This window comes from Otolemur garnettii, unplaced genomic scaffold (assembly GCF_000181295.1).
Source record: "Otolemur garnettii isolate 467f Iridium unplaced genomic scaffold, OtoGar3 scaffold00010, whole genome shotgun sequence".
NCBI lineage: Eukaryota > Metazoa > Chordata > Mammalia > Primates > Galagidae > Otolemur > Otolemur garnettii.
In genome coordinates this window covers 11,738,780-11,755,647 of record NW_003852405.1, presented here as the reverse complement: position 1 = coordinate 11,755,647, position 16,868 = coordinate 11,738,780, and the positions used below count along the sequence as shown (strand labels likewise).

At 35.1% G+C, this 16,868-nt stretch overlaps 1 protein-coding gene across 2 annotated transcripts in view; it reads right to left on the bottom strand.

The window, feature by feature from the left end:
- Positions 1 to 16,868, bottom strand: part of DPYD (dihydropyrimidine dehydrogenase) — an 828,315-nt gene that overhangs the window by 713,164 nt on the left and 98,283 nt on the right. For both annotated transcript variants that reach the window (XM_012801700.2, XM_023509810.1), the window contains exon 3: positions 4,100 to 4,182. In XM_012801700.2, coding sequence (XP_012657154.1) covers positions 4,100 to 4,182 — 83 coding nt within the window. The remainder of the gene's footprint in view (positions 1 to 4,099; positions 4,183 to 16,868) is intronic.

Genomic DNA, 16,868 nt, shown 5'->3' with positions numbered 1-16,868 from the left:
TTAAACATTCAGTTCTTTGTTTCCCCAGTCACATTTCAAGTGTTCAACAGGAACCTGGGGCTAAGGGCTATCATATTGAAAGCCATCAAAATATTTCTCTCATCACGGAGTGTTCTTCTGGCCAGCATTAGCCTAGAAGTCTCTAAGGGCCAGTGAACAATTGCCAGAAATCCCACCTTCCCCCTGCCATCCTTTTCTTTTTAAGTTGTGTTAGAGAAGGTTATTTGAAATTTTAAACCCCAAAATATGCTTTTCCTTGGCATGTATTTCCCTACGCCCAATATTCTCTTATTAGGCATCTGGTTAGACTCTTCATCTTTCTCTTGTAATACACTGTTCTTGGAAATCAGGTGCCTTCTCAGGGCCACAAGTATCAAAATACTAAAGTCCCAAAGGTGCATGACAACCCCTCTGTCCTTTCCCTAAGCGGTAGTGTATTTTTGCCTCCTCTTACATGTAACTTTACCTTAGGTAGCTCAAATTCATCTAAAAACCCAAACATTTGTTAATCCTCTTTATTTTTTCTCTCTCCCTACTTTAATTAATCTATTTAGTTGCTTTAGTTAGCCGGCACATTTTAGAGAAGGCCGCAGCACCTTGAGCCTTTTACAGACAGGGCTACAGGCTCAGGACATCCCATATCTGGGACGAGGAGAAAGCCTGGGAGGGATCTCAAAAGAACAGGCTCACCACCATGCGGAAAAGCTGGCCAGGAAGAGAGATTGGATGAGGTGACGGGGAATCGAATGTCCTAATGTTAGAAACAGTAGAACTTTAGTAAATAAGGAGGTGCACTCCTTGGTAAACAGACCAACACAGCAGCCACAATTTGTCAGTCTTCAGATTCAGTCCCAATTTTGCTCCAGTTCCCCCTTGCTAGACATGATGAGGACGGAAACACTATTGTGGGCATCTGGAACCACCTTGGAGATGATGAAGAGCTGAAGCTCGTCAGAGAAGGGGAGGGATGCCCCACAGCCAAGCTACGACATGCCAGTGCACTTAACATGTGAGCTACCATGGTTTGGGACCCAGGAAAAGCTTCAGGTGCTGGGCCTGTAGGTCTTCAGATCAAGCAGCTGATTTTCCTGTCTCCTTCCCTGAACTGTTACCTCTTTGGGGGCAGAGACTATCTTATTCATCTCTGCAACCCCATTACCCAGGATATTAAAGAAACCAAATAATGTTCCTTAAAGAAATGAATGAGTGCATCTCTCTTTACATGGTTTCTTCTTCTTGTACTCCAACCCTAAGAGCTATAAAATTATCTTAATAATTCAACATTTAATACCAATTCCCATCCTACCAAGCTATGACTCACCAAAATAAATTCTTTATGACAGCAAGCTAGATTCTACATAACTGGCCACTAGCATACAGTTAACCAACACATTTTCAGCCAGTTTCCTGAGCCCCTCTGTTACTTGAGACTTCTGGCAAATTATCCATACCTGTCTTCCACTGCCCCTCCCCTATTCTGAGAGTCTGAACTGTCCCCTCATTCCTGCTCCATTTCCACCACGAATTCACAGCATATAGGAAGACAGATCAGTGGTGGGAACGTTTTGCTGTGTGAGCTCTGTGAGAAAGCATGCCACCATAATTCTTGAAAAAAACAAAATAAAAACTTGCTTCCCCTCACTTCATCAGTCCCCTTCCTGTGCCTGAAATACATGTTACATTCCCTGGTCCCTCTATCAGAACAACTGTCCATCTTTAAAGCCGAGATTAAATTTCCCATGGTCTCCATGGTTTTCTTTGATCCAGATACATTCAGACAAGGAAAAATAGATCACAAAAGAAAGAACAACTATATTTTGACCCCGCATGCATTTCCCTCTTAGTATTAATGATACTATATTAAACTTTTTTGTTTATTTATTTCCATAATCTTACAGGTGAAACAAGGAGCTCTTGCTGTATTTTCCAAAGCCAAAAAAAGGGGCCGAACTCACATTAATACTAAATTGTTGCATGCTAACAGTTCCTAAAATACTTCATTATTTTCAGCGAAACCAGACATTACCAATAACACACGTATGTGCATAAAAGGTGCCACCTAGGTAAGCCAGAGCATTTTACAGCCAAATAATTACATTCTGATTTAAATTATCTGGACCACAGCTTTGTGTCATAGCATGAGTGGTAGAAGGTCCCTCAAATGAGGTAATACTTTTTTTCTCATCAGTTCATCACTACTTTTTTATAAAAGCAGGACATCCTGGTCCATTCTAAAATGGTACAGATGATGGGAAAAATTGGCAAAATTTAATAATCCCTTCATATGCAATTACCCTTACAATTCAATTTTGTTTTTCTTGATGAGGAATTTTCTACACTGGCTCCACATCCTGTCCTGGCTTGTTAGACTTCCCTCGTTCACATCCGTTTTCACTCATCCTGCCCCCGTTCAGTTCTTTCTCTGTGTGTTTTAGGCCTTCAGTTCTTTTATTCAAAGAATGAGAGCTGGCATCCTCTTTGTCTTCCTGTTTGTCTATGCGTTTACTTCCAAATGAATACGTACAAAACACACAGAATAACTGTACTTTTCTAAATAAATACTGGCAAGCACTTTTAATCTATGTAAAGTTATAAAATAAGCATTTACAAGAATGATGTGTTCAATTTATAGCTATGGTAGTTTTAGAGGACAGAGACTATGCATATTGTAAAAAAAAAAAGGGAGTTCATTCATAATTTCTGCATTAGCCATTTCCAAAATATATTTCACATGTTATTTTTAATTTACTACTATTTTCAATGACTGAAACTTTCTGAGAATGTCTGGTTGCATTTTATATAGATACAAACTCTCCATTGTGTCCTCCGTTTTATTTTTCCCTCTTTTTTTATTAGTAAAGACATTAACAATAAAATAGGCTCACTTGCTCCAGCTGGTAATTTCTCAGTACTAGTAATATATTATTCCTCTTTTTGTGACATCATAATCATCTATACAGAAGTACCATGTATCTTTGTGTAGAAGCTACTGTTTCCATTAAATTTAATTACCTCCCCCTGTGGTTTTAAATAGAAGTGGCTTCAAAATGAGGGCAGCTTCTATTAAATTTAATTACTTTCTCCTGCTGCTTGCGTGGTAAAAGGGAGGTTACTAAGTGAGAGCAGCTTCTAAACTAAAGTATATGGTAACTGTGTGCGAGCAAACAAAACTGTATCCAAACCACCCTTCTCCGAAGCCTCTTACATTTATCCTTTCTCTTCTAATTTTTTTCAGCCTTCAGATGCAGCATTAAAATAGAAGAAAGTATATTTTAAAAACAAATTTCAATTGCATAGGCTAAATCAGGTAAACATCCCGTTTCTACTGGAAATTATCCTACTGAAAAGGTTGAACTTTTAAAATCGGAATCATTTGTTGTTTGAAAACCCTAAGTGTGAGTTTTATTCCTAGCACATTTTTAATGTCTCATAGTTTTCTTGATTCTGATCAAACAGATTTCAAGAACGCTTCGCTAAAATCTATTTAAGAGACATCGAATTTGAGGCAATCTCAGAGAAACATTCAGAAAGAATAATGTTAAGAAATAAAAAAAAAAAAGAAAAGAAAAAAAATCGGGCTCATTATAGAACACCGTAGTTGAAGAGAAGTTAATTATATGCTTTGTAAGAGTGTAAAAATGTAAATCACTTTAAAAATACTATAATATAATATAATCCTATAAAATCTTACAGAAGATGAAATTTTAAGTACCTCTTTTTAAATTAAATATTAATTAGGAGGAAATACTGCTCAGTTGAACTACCATTGTACGGAGTATATTTTTTTATACACAACCAGAATTTAGATGAACAATATTTTCATTCAATCACACAGTTTAGTATAAATATAAAACAAGACACCCCTTAAGCATTTTAAGTAACAAATTAAACATTTACATTTTTTACTGTGCACTGAGGCTTAACATTTATGCAGCTTCAAAACCAAAGTACAGCCTCAAGGGAAGTCTCTCCACTGACAAATTAATACCTTAGAGAACAGGGCTGAATGGTGGCAATGAACTCATTTGTTCCCCCAATAATGAAGAATGACTTTTTCTTTACCACATCTGTGACTGTTGCTATGGTGACCCAGACTTACCTCATTGCTTCTCGGAGAGCTCCTCGCTCACCAAGAGTCGTGTGCTTGATGTCATCAAAATTATTCTCCAGCTTCTCGCAATTCTGCAACATATTTAAAAAAGGCATTCATTCTCCAGCATCCTGAGAAAAATTCTATCTATACAATTATGTAAAAGCATAATTTGCTATATCGATTGTAAACTCATGAAAAATATCTACACCACTTCAATTGTGTAGGATTCATTAAAATCGACAGTTGAATTCAACAGTAACAAAATAAAACGTTTTATGATACAGCTGTCACAGTGTCTTTTCATCAATTTTTCAAAATGGTTAAATAGAAGAAACTGAATATGATATAAAAGGAATAGAACTTCAAGAGTTTCAAGGAATAAAAATTAGTTTTCTAAAATCATTGAGTATACCAAAGCCAATTTAAATTCAAAATAGAAAATAAAGTAAGTTTTAAATAACAATAAATAGCATATGAGTATATGATAAATATCTAGTTCTAAATAAGTTAGCATTTACTAAAGATAGATCCCAGGGATAATATGAGATTAAAAGTTCCAATATTTTTAAATCAAAATTTTATAATCTGATCTTTAAATACAGTTATAAATGTTTAAATTGTCTGTATAAATGTTTACTGAAAAATAAACAAGTTTGATTCTTAAAATTCAATGAAAAATAAATTATAGCAGGTTCTTTGAAGGATAGTAAAATTTAGTAAATATGACATAAGTAAATTAAAACTCATAAATGTTTCTGTTTTCTAATAAATATAATAGCATTACTTAACTGGATTTCCTAAGAGTATCTCTTTTAAAATTTTACTACAATAATAAATATAATTGTTGTTTATGTGCCTAAGGTATAGGCTTCAACTTTAGATTAAAAATATGTATCTACATGTATCTTTTGGCACACTAGATTTATTGTGGTATTTATTGGTATTTGGGTAATAAAATAACTGCAGTTAGTGTTTTAGTTAATTTTACACAAAGAAAACCAAAAGAATATATTCTTACTATTCTCAAAATGTAAATAAGTATGGTGGATTTTAGGATATTACAGAACTTAAATTAATAATTTATAATTTGTAATAATTAACCAAGACATATTTGTACAAAATTGCTATTTTTACTTTGATCACTTTTTAATTTAGACAAATATAGGCAAAGATACTTTTGAACACAGTCATATGATTTTATATTCAAAATTACAAGAATGGATCTAAAATAAATTAAATCCTGGGTTTTAAAAAGTCCTTTGTTGGATATCTACATTAAAAATATTCTCTCCTATTTTGACTTGTGTTTTCATAATTTTAGTAGTAATATTTTTTCTTTTTCTATTATTTTAGTACTATCTTTTCATGTAGATAATTTCTTATTTTTAATGAGGTCCAATTTATTATTTTTCTAATTAAGAATAGGTTTTTGTGCATTCTGTTTGAGAAATTCTTCAGTATTTCCAGTATTTTTCAGAATGCTTTATTGTTTTACATTTCACATATAGATGTACAATCCATCATATAGGCAATTGATTAAATCTGTATAATTTATTAAACAGGTCTTTCGACAAGGAGTGCTAGAACAACTGGACATCTACGTATAAGGATTAAAGTTAGATCCTGGATCAGGTTTTGAATATAAAACCATGCAAAGAAGACAAAAGTAGTCAATGAACATGTAAAAGATACTGGACATCATCAGTTCTTAGGGTAACACAAACCAAAACTAGAATGAGATACCCCTTCACATCCAATATGAGATAGCTCTAATCAAAAAGAAGGATAATACTAAGTATGGGTAAGGATGTGGATTAATCTGAATCTTCATACATCGCTGGTAGGAATTTACAAAGATACAACCAATTTGGAAAACAGTTTGGCCCTGTCTTAAAATAATAAAGAAAGAGTTATCGTATGAACCAGAGAAATGCAATAAAAGCATAATTAACAGAGTTACCCTATGACCCAGCAATTACACTCCAACTATACTCTTGGGTCATAAAGAAATAAGAACATACAACCAAACAAAAATGTGTGCACAAGTACTTGTAGCATCATTATGCATGACAGACACAATGGGAAACAACCCAAAATTCAATCAAGTGACAAACAAAAATTGTACACTGACACAACAGATGATGTGGCCATATAAAGGGAAGTTGTGTATATATGTTACAATATGGACGAGCCTTGAAGCGTTATGCTAACTGAAAAAAGCCAGACATAATGGGCCACATACTATGGTTCCATTTATATTAAATTTCCAGTAGAGGTAAATCAATAGAAAGCAGATTATTGGTTTCCAGGAGCTGAAGAGAAGGGGGAAAGGTGGGTGACTGTTATCCCAGGTATGGGATTTCTTTGGGGGGAAATAGAATGTTCTGGAATTAGTAGTGATAAATGCACCACTTTGTGGTAAAGATTCAACTGACATTCCATGGCCCCAGAGAACACTGGGCGATCAAGTGCTTCTCCTGAGGGATTAGCGCTGGTCATAGGACCAAAAACCAACACTGCAGTTTGTTCCTTCTGGAAAGTACCATCTGCGGACAGACAGGTTGATTTTCATGCCATTTACAGCATTTACTGACTCAACGACACACACACAGCACTACTCACTGTCTCAGAGACTAAACTCTGTGTGTCATTAACTAACCTAAATAAAATCCAAAATTAAGAAGCAAAGGCTCTCCAAATGAGAAGGATCAGTGAAAATCTTCTAGATACATGAGAAATCAGAGTGAAAGGACACACCAAAAAGAAAAGAGTAACTCCATATCAATGGAAACCAGCCAAAACAAGAATACTGAAGTGAGTGATAACAATATTAAATATGGATTACACGGAAGCTCAGTGAAATATAAGAGAATATAAAAACCCAACACAAGAAACTACAAAGACAATATAATAAATAAATGAACAAACCAAATTATCAAAAACAAATTAAGACAGCTTCGGGAAATGTAAAATTCATTCAAGGAAATTTAAAAAACAGTAGAAAGTCTTAAGAATATGCTAAACCAGGTAGAAGAAAGAATCTCAGAGCTGAAAGACAGCACTTTGAATTAAATAAGAGAAAGGACACAGAAATTAAAGGAACAAACAAAACCTGAAAGGAGTGCAGAATTATATAAAGAAATCTAACATAAAAATCATAGGCATCTGTGAGGATGAAGAAGAAAACACACAAGGGCTGCAAAATCTATTTATAGGATACTTGCAAATTACCCAGGTATTACTAGAAATCTGGACATCCAGGTACTAGAAGCTAAATGCACTCCTGTCAGATTCTTCACCAAATGTCAAGCACCAACACATACTCATCACATTGGCCAAAGTTAACAAGAAAGAGAAACTCCTATGAACCATAAAGCAAAAATATCAGGTAACTTAAAAAGGAAAAACCATCAGACTAACTGCAGATTGCCCTTTGAGAACTTAAAGCCAGAAGAGACTTAAGGTCACTTCTCAGTCTTCTCAAGCAGAATACCAGCCAGCCTAGGTATCTGTATTCTATAAAACTAAGTTTCTTATACAAGGGAGAAATAAAGAAGTTCCCGTAAAAAAAAAAAAAAAAAAAAACAAATACTGAAGGAAAACCAGACCAGCACTGCAGAAGTACTCAGATCTGTATTATACACTGTTCAGCACAACTGAACCATTAGTGTAAAACATCCAGTGCTAATGTTCAGAGGTCAGACACGACCATGACTCAAGAGTTTTAAAAAAGCAATAAAGTTCTATGCAACAGGGTAGACAGAAATCCACATCCTCATCAATTCTTTCAATAAATGTGAATGGCTTGAACTCCCCACTGAAGACACAGGATAGCTGAATGGATAAAAATACCAGCCAAGTATCTGCTTTCTCCAGGAAATGCATCAACCTAACACAGACTCATTCACACACAAGGAGAAGGAAAAACAATATCCCATTTAAATGGGATCTGAAAGAAAACTGGTACAGCTATGCTCATGAGGTAACATAAACTTCAAACCAACAAAAGGTACAAAAAACAAGAACAGTCATTGTACTTTAATTGTGAAGGTAACAATTCACAAGAAGACATAAAAATCATAAATATTGACGCACCTAACAAGGGGTACCCAGATCAATAAAGCAAATCCTACTTGATGCTCTAAATAAAATGATAAACAGCAGCATTGTAATAGTCTACACCCAACTAATAATACGGGGCAGATCATCCAGGAAGAAAATAAACAAAGAAAAAATGGACTTACTCAGGAGTTTAGAACAAATAGAGCTAAAAAGTATTTACAGAACATTATATCCACAACCTACTGAATATGCATTCTGCTCATCAGCTCATGGAACGTTTTCTATGACTGATCACATCCTGGACCACAAAACATGTCTCAACAAATTTAAAAAAAAAATAGAAATGATAGGATACGTCTTCTCAGACCACAGTGGAATAAAATTAGAAATCAACAGAAACTCAACTCTATACAAAATTATGGAAATTAAATAATGTACTGCTGAATGATTATTGGGTCAAGGTGGAAACTGAGATGGATATCAAAAGATTCTTCAAACTCAATGACAAAGAGGACATGGTTACCAAAGGCTGTGGGATGCTGCAAAAGCAGTCCTAATAGGAAAATCTATAGCAATCAATGCCTATGTCCAAAATACAGAAAAATCACAAATCAACAATCTATTGAATCACCTAAAAAAATTGGAAAAGAAAGAGCAAACCAATTTCAAACACAACAGAAGAAAGAAAATAACTAACATAAGAGCAGAGTTAAATGAAATTGATAAGAAGAAATTGACACACAAGATTAATAAAACAAATAGGGCTCTTTGAAAAGATAAACAAAATATAGGCCTCAGGCCAAATTAACTAGAAATAGAGAAGGCCCCTAATAAGCTCAATCAGAAATGAAAAAGGAGTTATTGCACTAATATTATGGAAATACAAAATATCAGCTCTGAATATTAAAAAATCTCTAAGCATATCAACTTAAAAATATCTAGGAAATGGACAAATTCTTGGAAACACACAACCTCTCCATGCTTAATCAGTAAGAAACAGAACTTCTGAATGGACTAATATCAATAATGAAATTGAAGCAGCAATAAAATATCTTCTAACAAAAAAAAAGTAGTGGACCAGATGGATTCACAGCCAAATTTTACTAGATCTACAAAGAAGAACTGGCATCTATACCTCAGAAATTATTTCATTTCATAAGACTGAGAAAGAAAAAATCCTCCCCAAGTCACCTTGATATTAAAGTCAGGAAAGAACATGACAACAACAACAAAAAAAATTGTGGGCCAATATTCCTTATGAAGATAGATGCATAATTCTCAATAAAATCCTAGCAAACAATTTTCAGTGGCATATCAAAAAATAAATAAACCACCACATGCAGGTGGGCTTCATCACAGAGATACGAGGATATTTTTTAGCAGATGCAAATAAATGTGATTCACCACATAAATAGAAGCAAAAATAAAGACCACACGATCCTCTCAATAGATGCAGAAGAAACACTGTACAAAATTCAGCACATTTTTATGATAATAACTCTTAACAAACTAGGTAAAGATAGAACATACTTCAAAATTATAAAAGCCATATATGACAAAACCACAGCCAACATTATATTAAATGGGGAAAAATTGAGAACATTTCTGCTTAGAAGCAGAGCCAGACAAGGTTGCACACTGTTACCACTTCTAGTCAAGATAGTGCTAGAAATCCTTGCTAGAGCAATTAGGCAAGAGAAGGTATTCAACAGTATCCAAATGTGGAAAGAAGAGGTCAAACTATTGTTTTTTTGCTCACAACATGATCCTATATTTAAATAACCCCAAAAATTCTGCCAAGAGACTCCTGGAATAGATAAATAAATTCAGCAAAATCTCAGATTCTAAAATCAATGTACACAACTCAGAAGCATTCCTATATATCAACAACAGTCAAGCTGAGAATCAAATCAAAGACTTAATACCTTTCACAATAGCAAGAAAGAAAATAAAATACCTAGGCACGTATTTAACCAAGGAGATGAAAGACTTCGACAGAAAGAACTACAAAAGACTGACAAAGGAAATCAGAGGATGTAAACAAACAGAAAAACATGTCATACTACGGATCAGCAAACTCGGCATTGCTAAAATGTCTATGCTACCGAAAGGGATTTACACATTCAACACAATTCCCATTAAAACACCAGTATCATTTTCCCCAGATCTAGAAAAAGTAGTTCTACACTTCATATGAATCAGAAATGGCCCTGAATAGTCAATACAACTTTACATATTAAGAACAAATTAGGAGGCATCACTCTACCAGACTTCAAGATAAAACCAACACCACATGCACTTATTATTAAATTGTAATCCATTGAGCAAGACTATGAGCATGTGCAGATATAACACTCATCATCAATCAACTGGATGGGAGCGAGGGAGAAGGGATGGGTGAATTCACCCCTAACAGGTGCAATGCACACTATTCAGGTGACGGGCACACTTAGAACTCTGACTCAAATTGTACAAAAGCAATTTATGTAACCAGAACATGTGTACTTCCATAATATCCTGAAATTTAAAAATAAATAAAATGCACAACTTTGTGAACAATACTAAAAACTACTGAATCACATACTTTAAAAAAGGAAACTTTATGATATATGAATATATCTCAATAATACTTCCATTAAAAAAATCAGCAAACAAATTCCTAATGTTGGAAGTTGGCAGATAGTGACCATGGGAGGCACAAGAGTTTCTGGGGCACTGTTTAGTTCATTTTGTCAAAATTCATGGAACTAAATACGTAAGATTTGTTTACTTTCCATATGCACAGTCATGCATCATTTCAGAACAGGGATTTATTCCCATAAACTCATTGTAAGGAGATTTCACAGTTATACCTAACATAGAATGCACTTACATAACTATCTAGTTTAACCTATGCTCCTAGGCACAAATTTATACAGCATATTACAGTACTGAATACTATCAGCAATTATGACTCAACGTTAAGTATTTTTGGCTCTAAACATAGAAAGAGTATAGTAAAAAATAACAATATTACGCCATACACTGTGAAGGCACACGTCTTGGGGGTAGGACACAATTATAAGAGGGACTTTATCCAACAAATACAATGCATGTAACCCAATTATTTGTCTCCTCAATGAATCCCAAACAATATGTAAAATTGAAAAAAAAAATATTATAATTTTATGGCACCAAAATTGTATATGCAGTCAGCTGTTAACCAATAAATTGTCATGTAGTATTTGGCTGATTAAAACACTAGAGAAAGTTTTTAAAAGACAGTTTATGTTCTGTTTAAGAAAACATAATACAATCATATCTTATCATGGCTAAAATTAAAGAATAAGTAGAAAGCACTTTAAAATGCCTAATGTGGTATAGGTTAGCTACCAGCTGCTGTTTTATTATTATTTATCAGAAGTCTGTATTATTTATTAGAAGATTTGGTTGATGTACATGAGTCTAACTTATCCTGATCAGTTTTTGATACTTCATTAATTGAATTATAAACTTTTTCTTTCTATGATAAACAGTTTTAAAAGATAAGATTTGCATAGTTGGCTCGGTGCCTATGGCTCAACCGGCTAAGGTGCCAGCTACGTACACCTAAGGTGGCAGGTTCGAATCCCCAGCCCGGACCCGCCAAACAACAATGATGGCTGCAACCAAAAAATAGCTGGGTGTTGTGGTGGGTGCCTGTGGTCCCAGCTACTTGGGAGGCGGAGGCAGGAGACTCGCTTGAGCCCAGGAGTTGGAGGTTGCTGTGAGCTGTAATTCCACGGCACTCTAGCCATGGGGATAGCTTGAGGCTCTGTCTCAAAAAAAAAAAAAAAAAAAAAAGATTTGCATAGTTATAACAGCAAAGATGAGTACCTCAGTTATTTGACATAGATGGGCTTTTGGATATTAATTTCCTAATACTTTTGGACTAAAGATTAAGTTCAGTTAAAGTCTACGTCTCTAAACAAACTGCAAAGCTGAATTTTCTTTTTTCTTTTGCCTTAATACCACCAGTCAGATAAAAAGAAAACAAGAAGGAAAAAAGGGACATGTATCATTTTCCACTTTACAGATTATAGTTATCTTTCAAATATTTATGCAGAAATAATTTTTGGTTTCTTTGAGACAGAGTCTCAGTTTGTTGCCCTTGGTAAAATGCTGTGGCGTCATAGCTCACAGCAACCTCAAACTCTTGGCTCAAGCGATTCTCTTGCCTCAGCCTCTCAAATAGCTGGAACTACATGAGGCTGCCACAATGCTCAGCTATTTTTAAAGTCGAGGTCTTGCTCCAGCTCAGGCTGGTCTGGAACGTGTGAGCTCAGGCAATCCACCTGCCTCTGTCTCCTACAGTGCTAGGATTACAGGTGTGAGCCACCATGCCTGGCCTGCAGAAATAATTTTTAAAAGAATTTTATGTTTATTGATGTTCATAAGCATTTTCTCACCAGAGAAAAACTAGGAGGGGGGGATTCTAAATTTTCCCTATTAGAGGAACAATTAAATAGAGCAAGAACACTTTAAATCTGAGGGATGTCATACACGTTCATTATAATCTGATGTTTTTTCGACAGCATGCAATATATTGAAAGAGATGCTATAATATTGAAGACCTCAATATGATACTGCAATCAAGGAGAATAAGACAAGCAAAACCATGCTGGACACAGTGGCTCATGCCTGTCATCCCAGCGCTCTGGGAGTCCAAGGCAGGAGGATCCCTTGAGCTAAGGAGTTCGAGATCAGCCTGAGAGAGAATAAGACCCTTTTTCCTTTAAAAATAGAAAAATTGCCTGAGCATTGTGGAGGTTGCCTATCAGCTACCCTGGAGGCTGAGGCAGGAGAATCACTTGAACCCACAAGTTTGAGGTTGCTACGAGCTAGTCTGACACCATGGCACTCTCTCCTGGGCAACAGAGTGAGACTCTGTCTCAAAAAAAAAAAAAAAAAAAGCAAAGCAGAAAATGGGAGAAATGGAATACTAAGTTATTATCTCAGAATGTTGAATAGACAAGGGTATTTCTGTTTACTCTTCAACATTTTCCAAATTTTCAGTTATGGTTTTATATTTCTGACTGTAAGCAAAGTCATAAATAGGTGAGATTTCAAAGCTTTAGGAAATCCTTGTGTTACGTATGTTGAATTTGCTGCTTTTGTAAAATATAATCCAACAAAATTAGTGCTCACAACAAAATAAATGTAATACAAAACAGGACTTGACTGGTTCAAGACTTTTTTCTATTCCATATCATTTTTTTCAATTAAGATTTAAGCCTCCACTAATTTCTTAGCGATGCACTTGTAGAAGTTTTCATATTCCAAAACTGTCCAAAAACAAAAAATGTTCCCAAGCAGCACTTTCTTTTTTTATTTTTAATTAGCACACTTAAACAGAAATATAATGATGGACACAAAGTAACACAAGAAAATAAAGCTATGTGGCAAAATCAGTTATGTTTATTGGCTCCATCCAACCTGCAATGTTAACAACTGCTACTCAGAAATACCACTTGAGACCACAATTACCTGAAAAGACCAAAATACAATTATGAGGTTTACAATATTTGGAATATCTTTTGTTTCATCTTCATAAATTTAAAGTTAATATGACATGGCTACTATTTTTTTCACGATGGTAAACAAACTCTGCAGTGTATATTTTAAAGTTGCAGAATATTCTTCTGTGTACGTATGCTCTTATTTATTTAGCAATTTTTTGTTTTGCTTACTTTGTTGACTGTTTTGTTTTCTAGGTGTGCTAGTTGTATACAAACGGCATAAGAATGGCTAAAAATGCATTAAAAACTTTAAAAGTCTAAAAAAATAAAGTAAATATTTATTGGCTTGGACTCAAATTGCTGTTTCCACCTGACATGCATTCAGAGTGTGAAACTGCTCTCATCAGGGGTAAACCAATAATCAAATTCAGGGTTAATGATTCTAAATCTCATTAATTTTGTTCCCTAGTTTTACCACTAATGGAAAACAGTATATATTTTCCCTTGGTCATATGTGTACACTGACTTTGCTCTGCAACTAGGCTTTCCATAACAAATCCCACCAATTTGGGTGGATCACTACTGTCTTACATTTAAATCTAGAAGTGGAAGAAGGTTTCATAACCTACTATTTTTTTTTTTTGCAAACTTTAGATTATTGACTCTTGAAATGGAAAATATCACCTATAATTAATGTGCAGGTTCCACAGCGATGGTTATGAAACAGATGTGGAAACAGATATTTCTGTTTAAATGTCATGTGTATATTTTTAATAACTTCTCACTTGGGGAGATATATATACATATATGTCATATATATACTTATACCCATATATTTCTCTGCCATTTAATCAAAATAAATATGTGCCTCTGACAGGATATTTCTGTTTGGTTGGCTGGTTTTTAGAAAAACTTTAAGACACTTTGAATTTGCCAACAGGGATTAACGAAATTAAACAACACTGTATCTGAATCTCTTTATTTAAAAACAATTATTTTGAGTTAGGGTACTGTGTTGAAGACCAGCAATGCTGTAGGAAATCCGTGATTTAATTGTTAATACCAGTGGAAGGACCTGATAATTACACTACTGTAATTAAGAGGGAATTTTAAGATCTCAGTTTAGCCATTTAAAGTTACTCCCTAGACTACAGCAATAATGCCCATGGCAAAAGAAAGTCACAGATAAAGATTTAAGGCAGCCTGCTACAACAATGTCATATAGTCGCTCAGAATCCAAAGCAAACACAGATGGCATCCACAAAACTTCTTATCATCCCAACATCCACGCTTGAAGTCCCCAGGGAAAAACTGTGTAATAAAATGTAATAAGCAAAAATTAAAAGTAAACTTTTGCTATTCCCCATAATGTATAAATCCTTCCAAAAATGAATTCTAATATGATCAGTTTTTTTTCTTATTCTGAAAAGGCTATCTTATACTAATGTCCATGTGCAGAAAACTTTTTACAGACAGAATCCTTGAAGAAATGATTCTTTTTCAGACCTCTAGTTTTTTTAAAATTATATAGACATTTTGAGCACTCTCAAGCTGATTCAGATGTTACTACGGAAATGGATTTGCCTCCTTTTCTATCACAATATGGTAGATTGATGCCATAAATAAAATTATGCATAACTGTTTACTTGTTTCCAGTGAGCCCTGACCTTGCTCATGCTCTTCTTCCTCCTGGCCAATCCTACTCCAATTTTAAACTTTACTGTGGCCATTTGAAGTCACTCCCTAAGGGCTGGGCACAGTGGCTCACGCCTGTAATCCCAGCACTGTGAAAGGCTGAGGCGGGTGGACTGCCTGAGTTTACAGGCTCGAGACCAGCCTGAGCTAGAGCAAGACTCAGTCTCTAAACATAGCCAGGCATTGTGGCAGGTGCCTATAGTCCCAGCTACTCCAAGAGAATTGCTTGGGCCTGAGAGTATGAGGCTGCTGTGACCTGTGATGGTACAGCACTCTACCAAGGGCGACAAGTGAGACTGTCTCAAAAATAAATAAATAAATAAAAATAAAGTCATTCCCTACACTACAGCAATAATGTCCCTGGCTGTTCCCCAGCCTAGAGCCATAATGCTCAAGAACTTGTTTCCCTGCAGTTCCACAACAGATTTATGACAGAAAAAGCAAAATTGTTAGATTTTAATATTTTGAGGTCCATCCCTGCATAAATAGTGTGGATAGAAGACTACCTGATAATCTAGTTTTTTGAGAGACAGGAGATAAAAACATTCTCTTTGATAAAGAAGAAGATTAAAGAGTGGACATAGAGGGTGTGAAGTAGCCCCAGAGGGCTCTTTGTGGCTCTAGGAATTACATACAGCAAAGTGTTTGGGTTAGCTGGAAGAGAGACCAGAACATCTTCACTTCATGAAGAAAGGGTCTCGGCTTTCACACTGACTTGATCTGGAAGTCCCTAGAAGTCCACATTCTTCCATTAGGTGGAATGTTACATTAGGTTGACTTATAAAAACAAAACAAAACAAAAGGATGCTCCGTGTTTTATACCCTAGATCTTCAAAACACTTATTGTGCCTAACAAAATAATAAAGGGAATAAATAGGTGCTGAGACTACTTAACAAGTCTAAGTGCTACCTCGATCAAAAATACTTCTGTGTACAGAACTGAAAATGGAATCCAAGATTCTCTCTCTGTTTCAAGAACAATATATAAAAGTACTAAAAAACACAACATGACTAAAATTCTTGTTCAGGCAATATTAGCCTTTGACAGATGGAATAAGAACTTCAGGCAACACCATTTTAATCAGCTTCACTTCTCCATAAATAAATTTAAGCCAGAGATCCACTGGGTGAGAGGCAAATGGGTCAAGTTCACCATCAGTAACATTTCCCTAACACTAAGGACAACTGCAGGTAAAGTTGAGCCAATGGCCTCCTTTCAGAGGCTCCGTGCAGTCCAATTTATACAAGCACGGATCTGAGAAAAAAACATAAAAATTACTTGTAACAAAGCTTAATATGTTATTCTTCCCAGGGGATTCTATAGGTTAGTATAGGTAGCACTGTCCAATAAATACAATTTGGGGGTATAGGTAAAAGATGGGGGACTTATTTTCCAGGATAGAAAAATTTCCAACAATTTAATAAAATTATCTCCTCGGAGACCTGTATTTTCCACTGCTGACGTGCCTTCTAATTTCCTTTGAGCAGCATAAGCACAGGAGAAACCTACAACCAGCACGGCGGAAACAAGGTGGTACTCT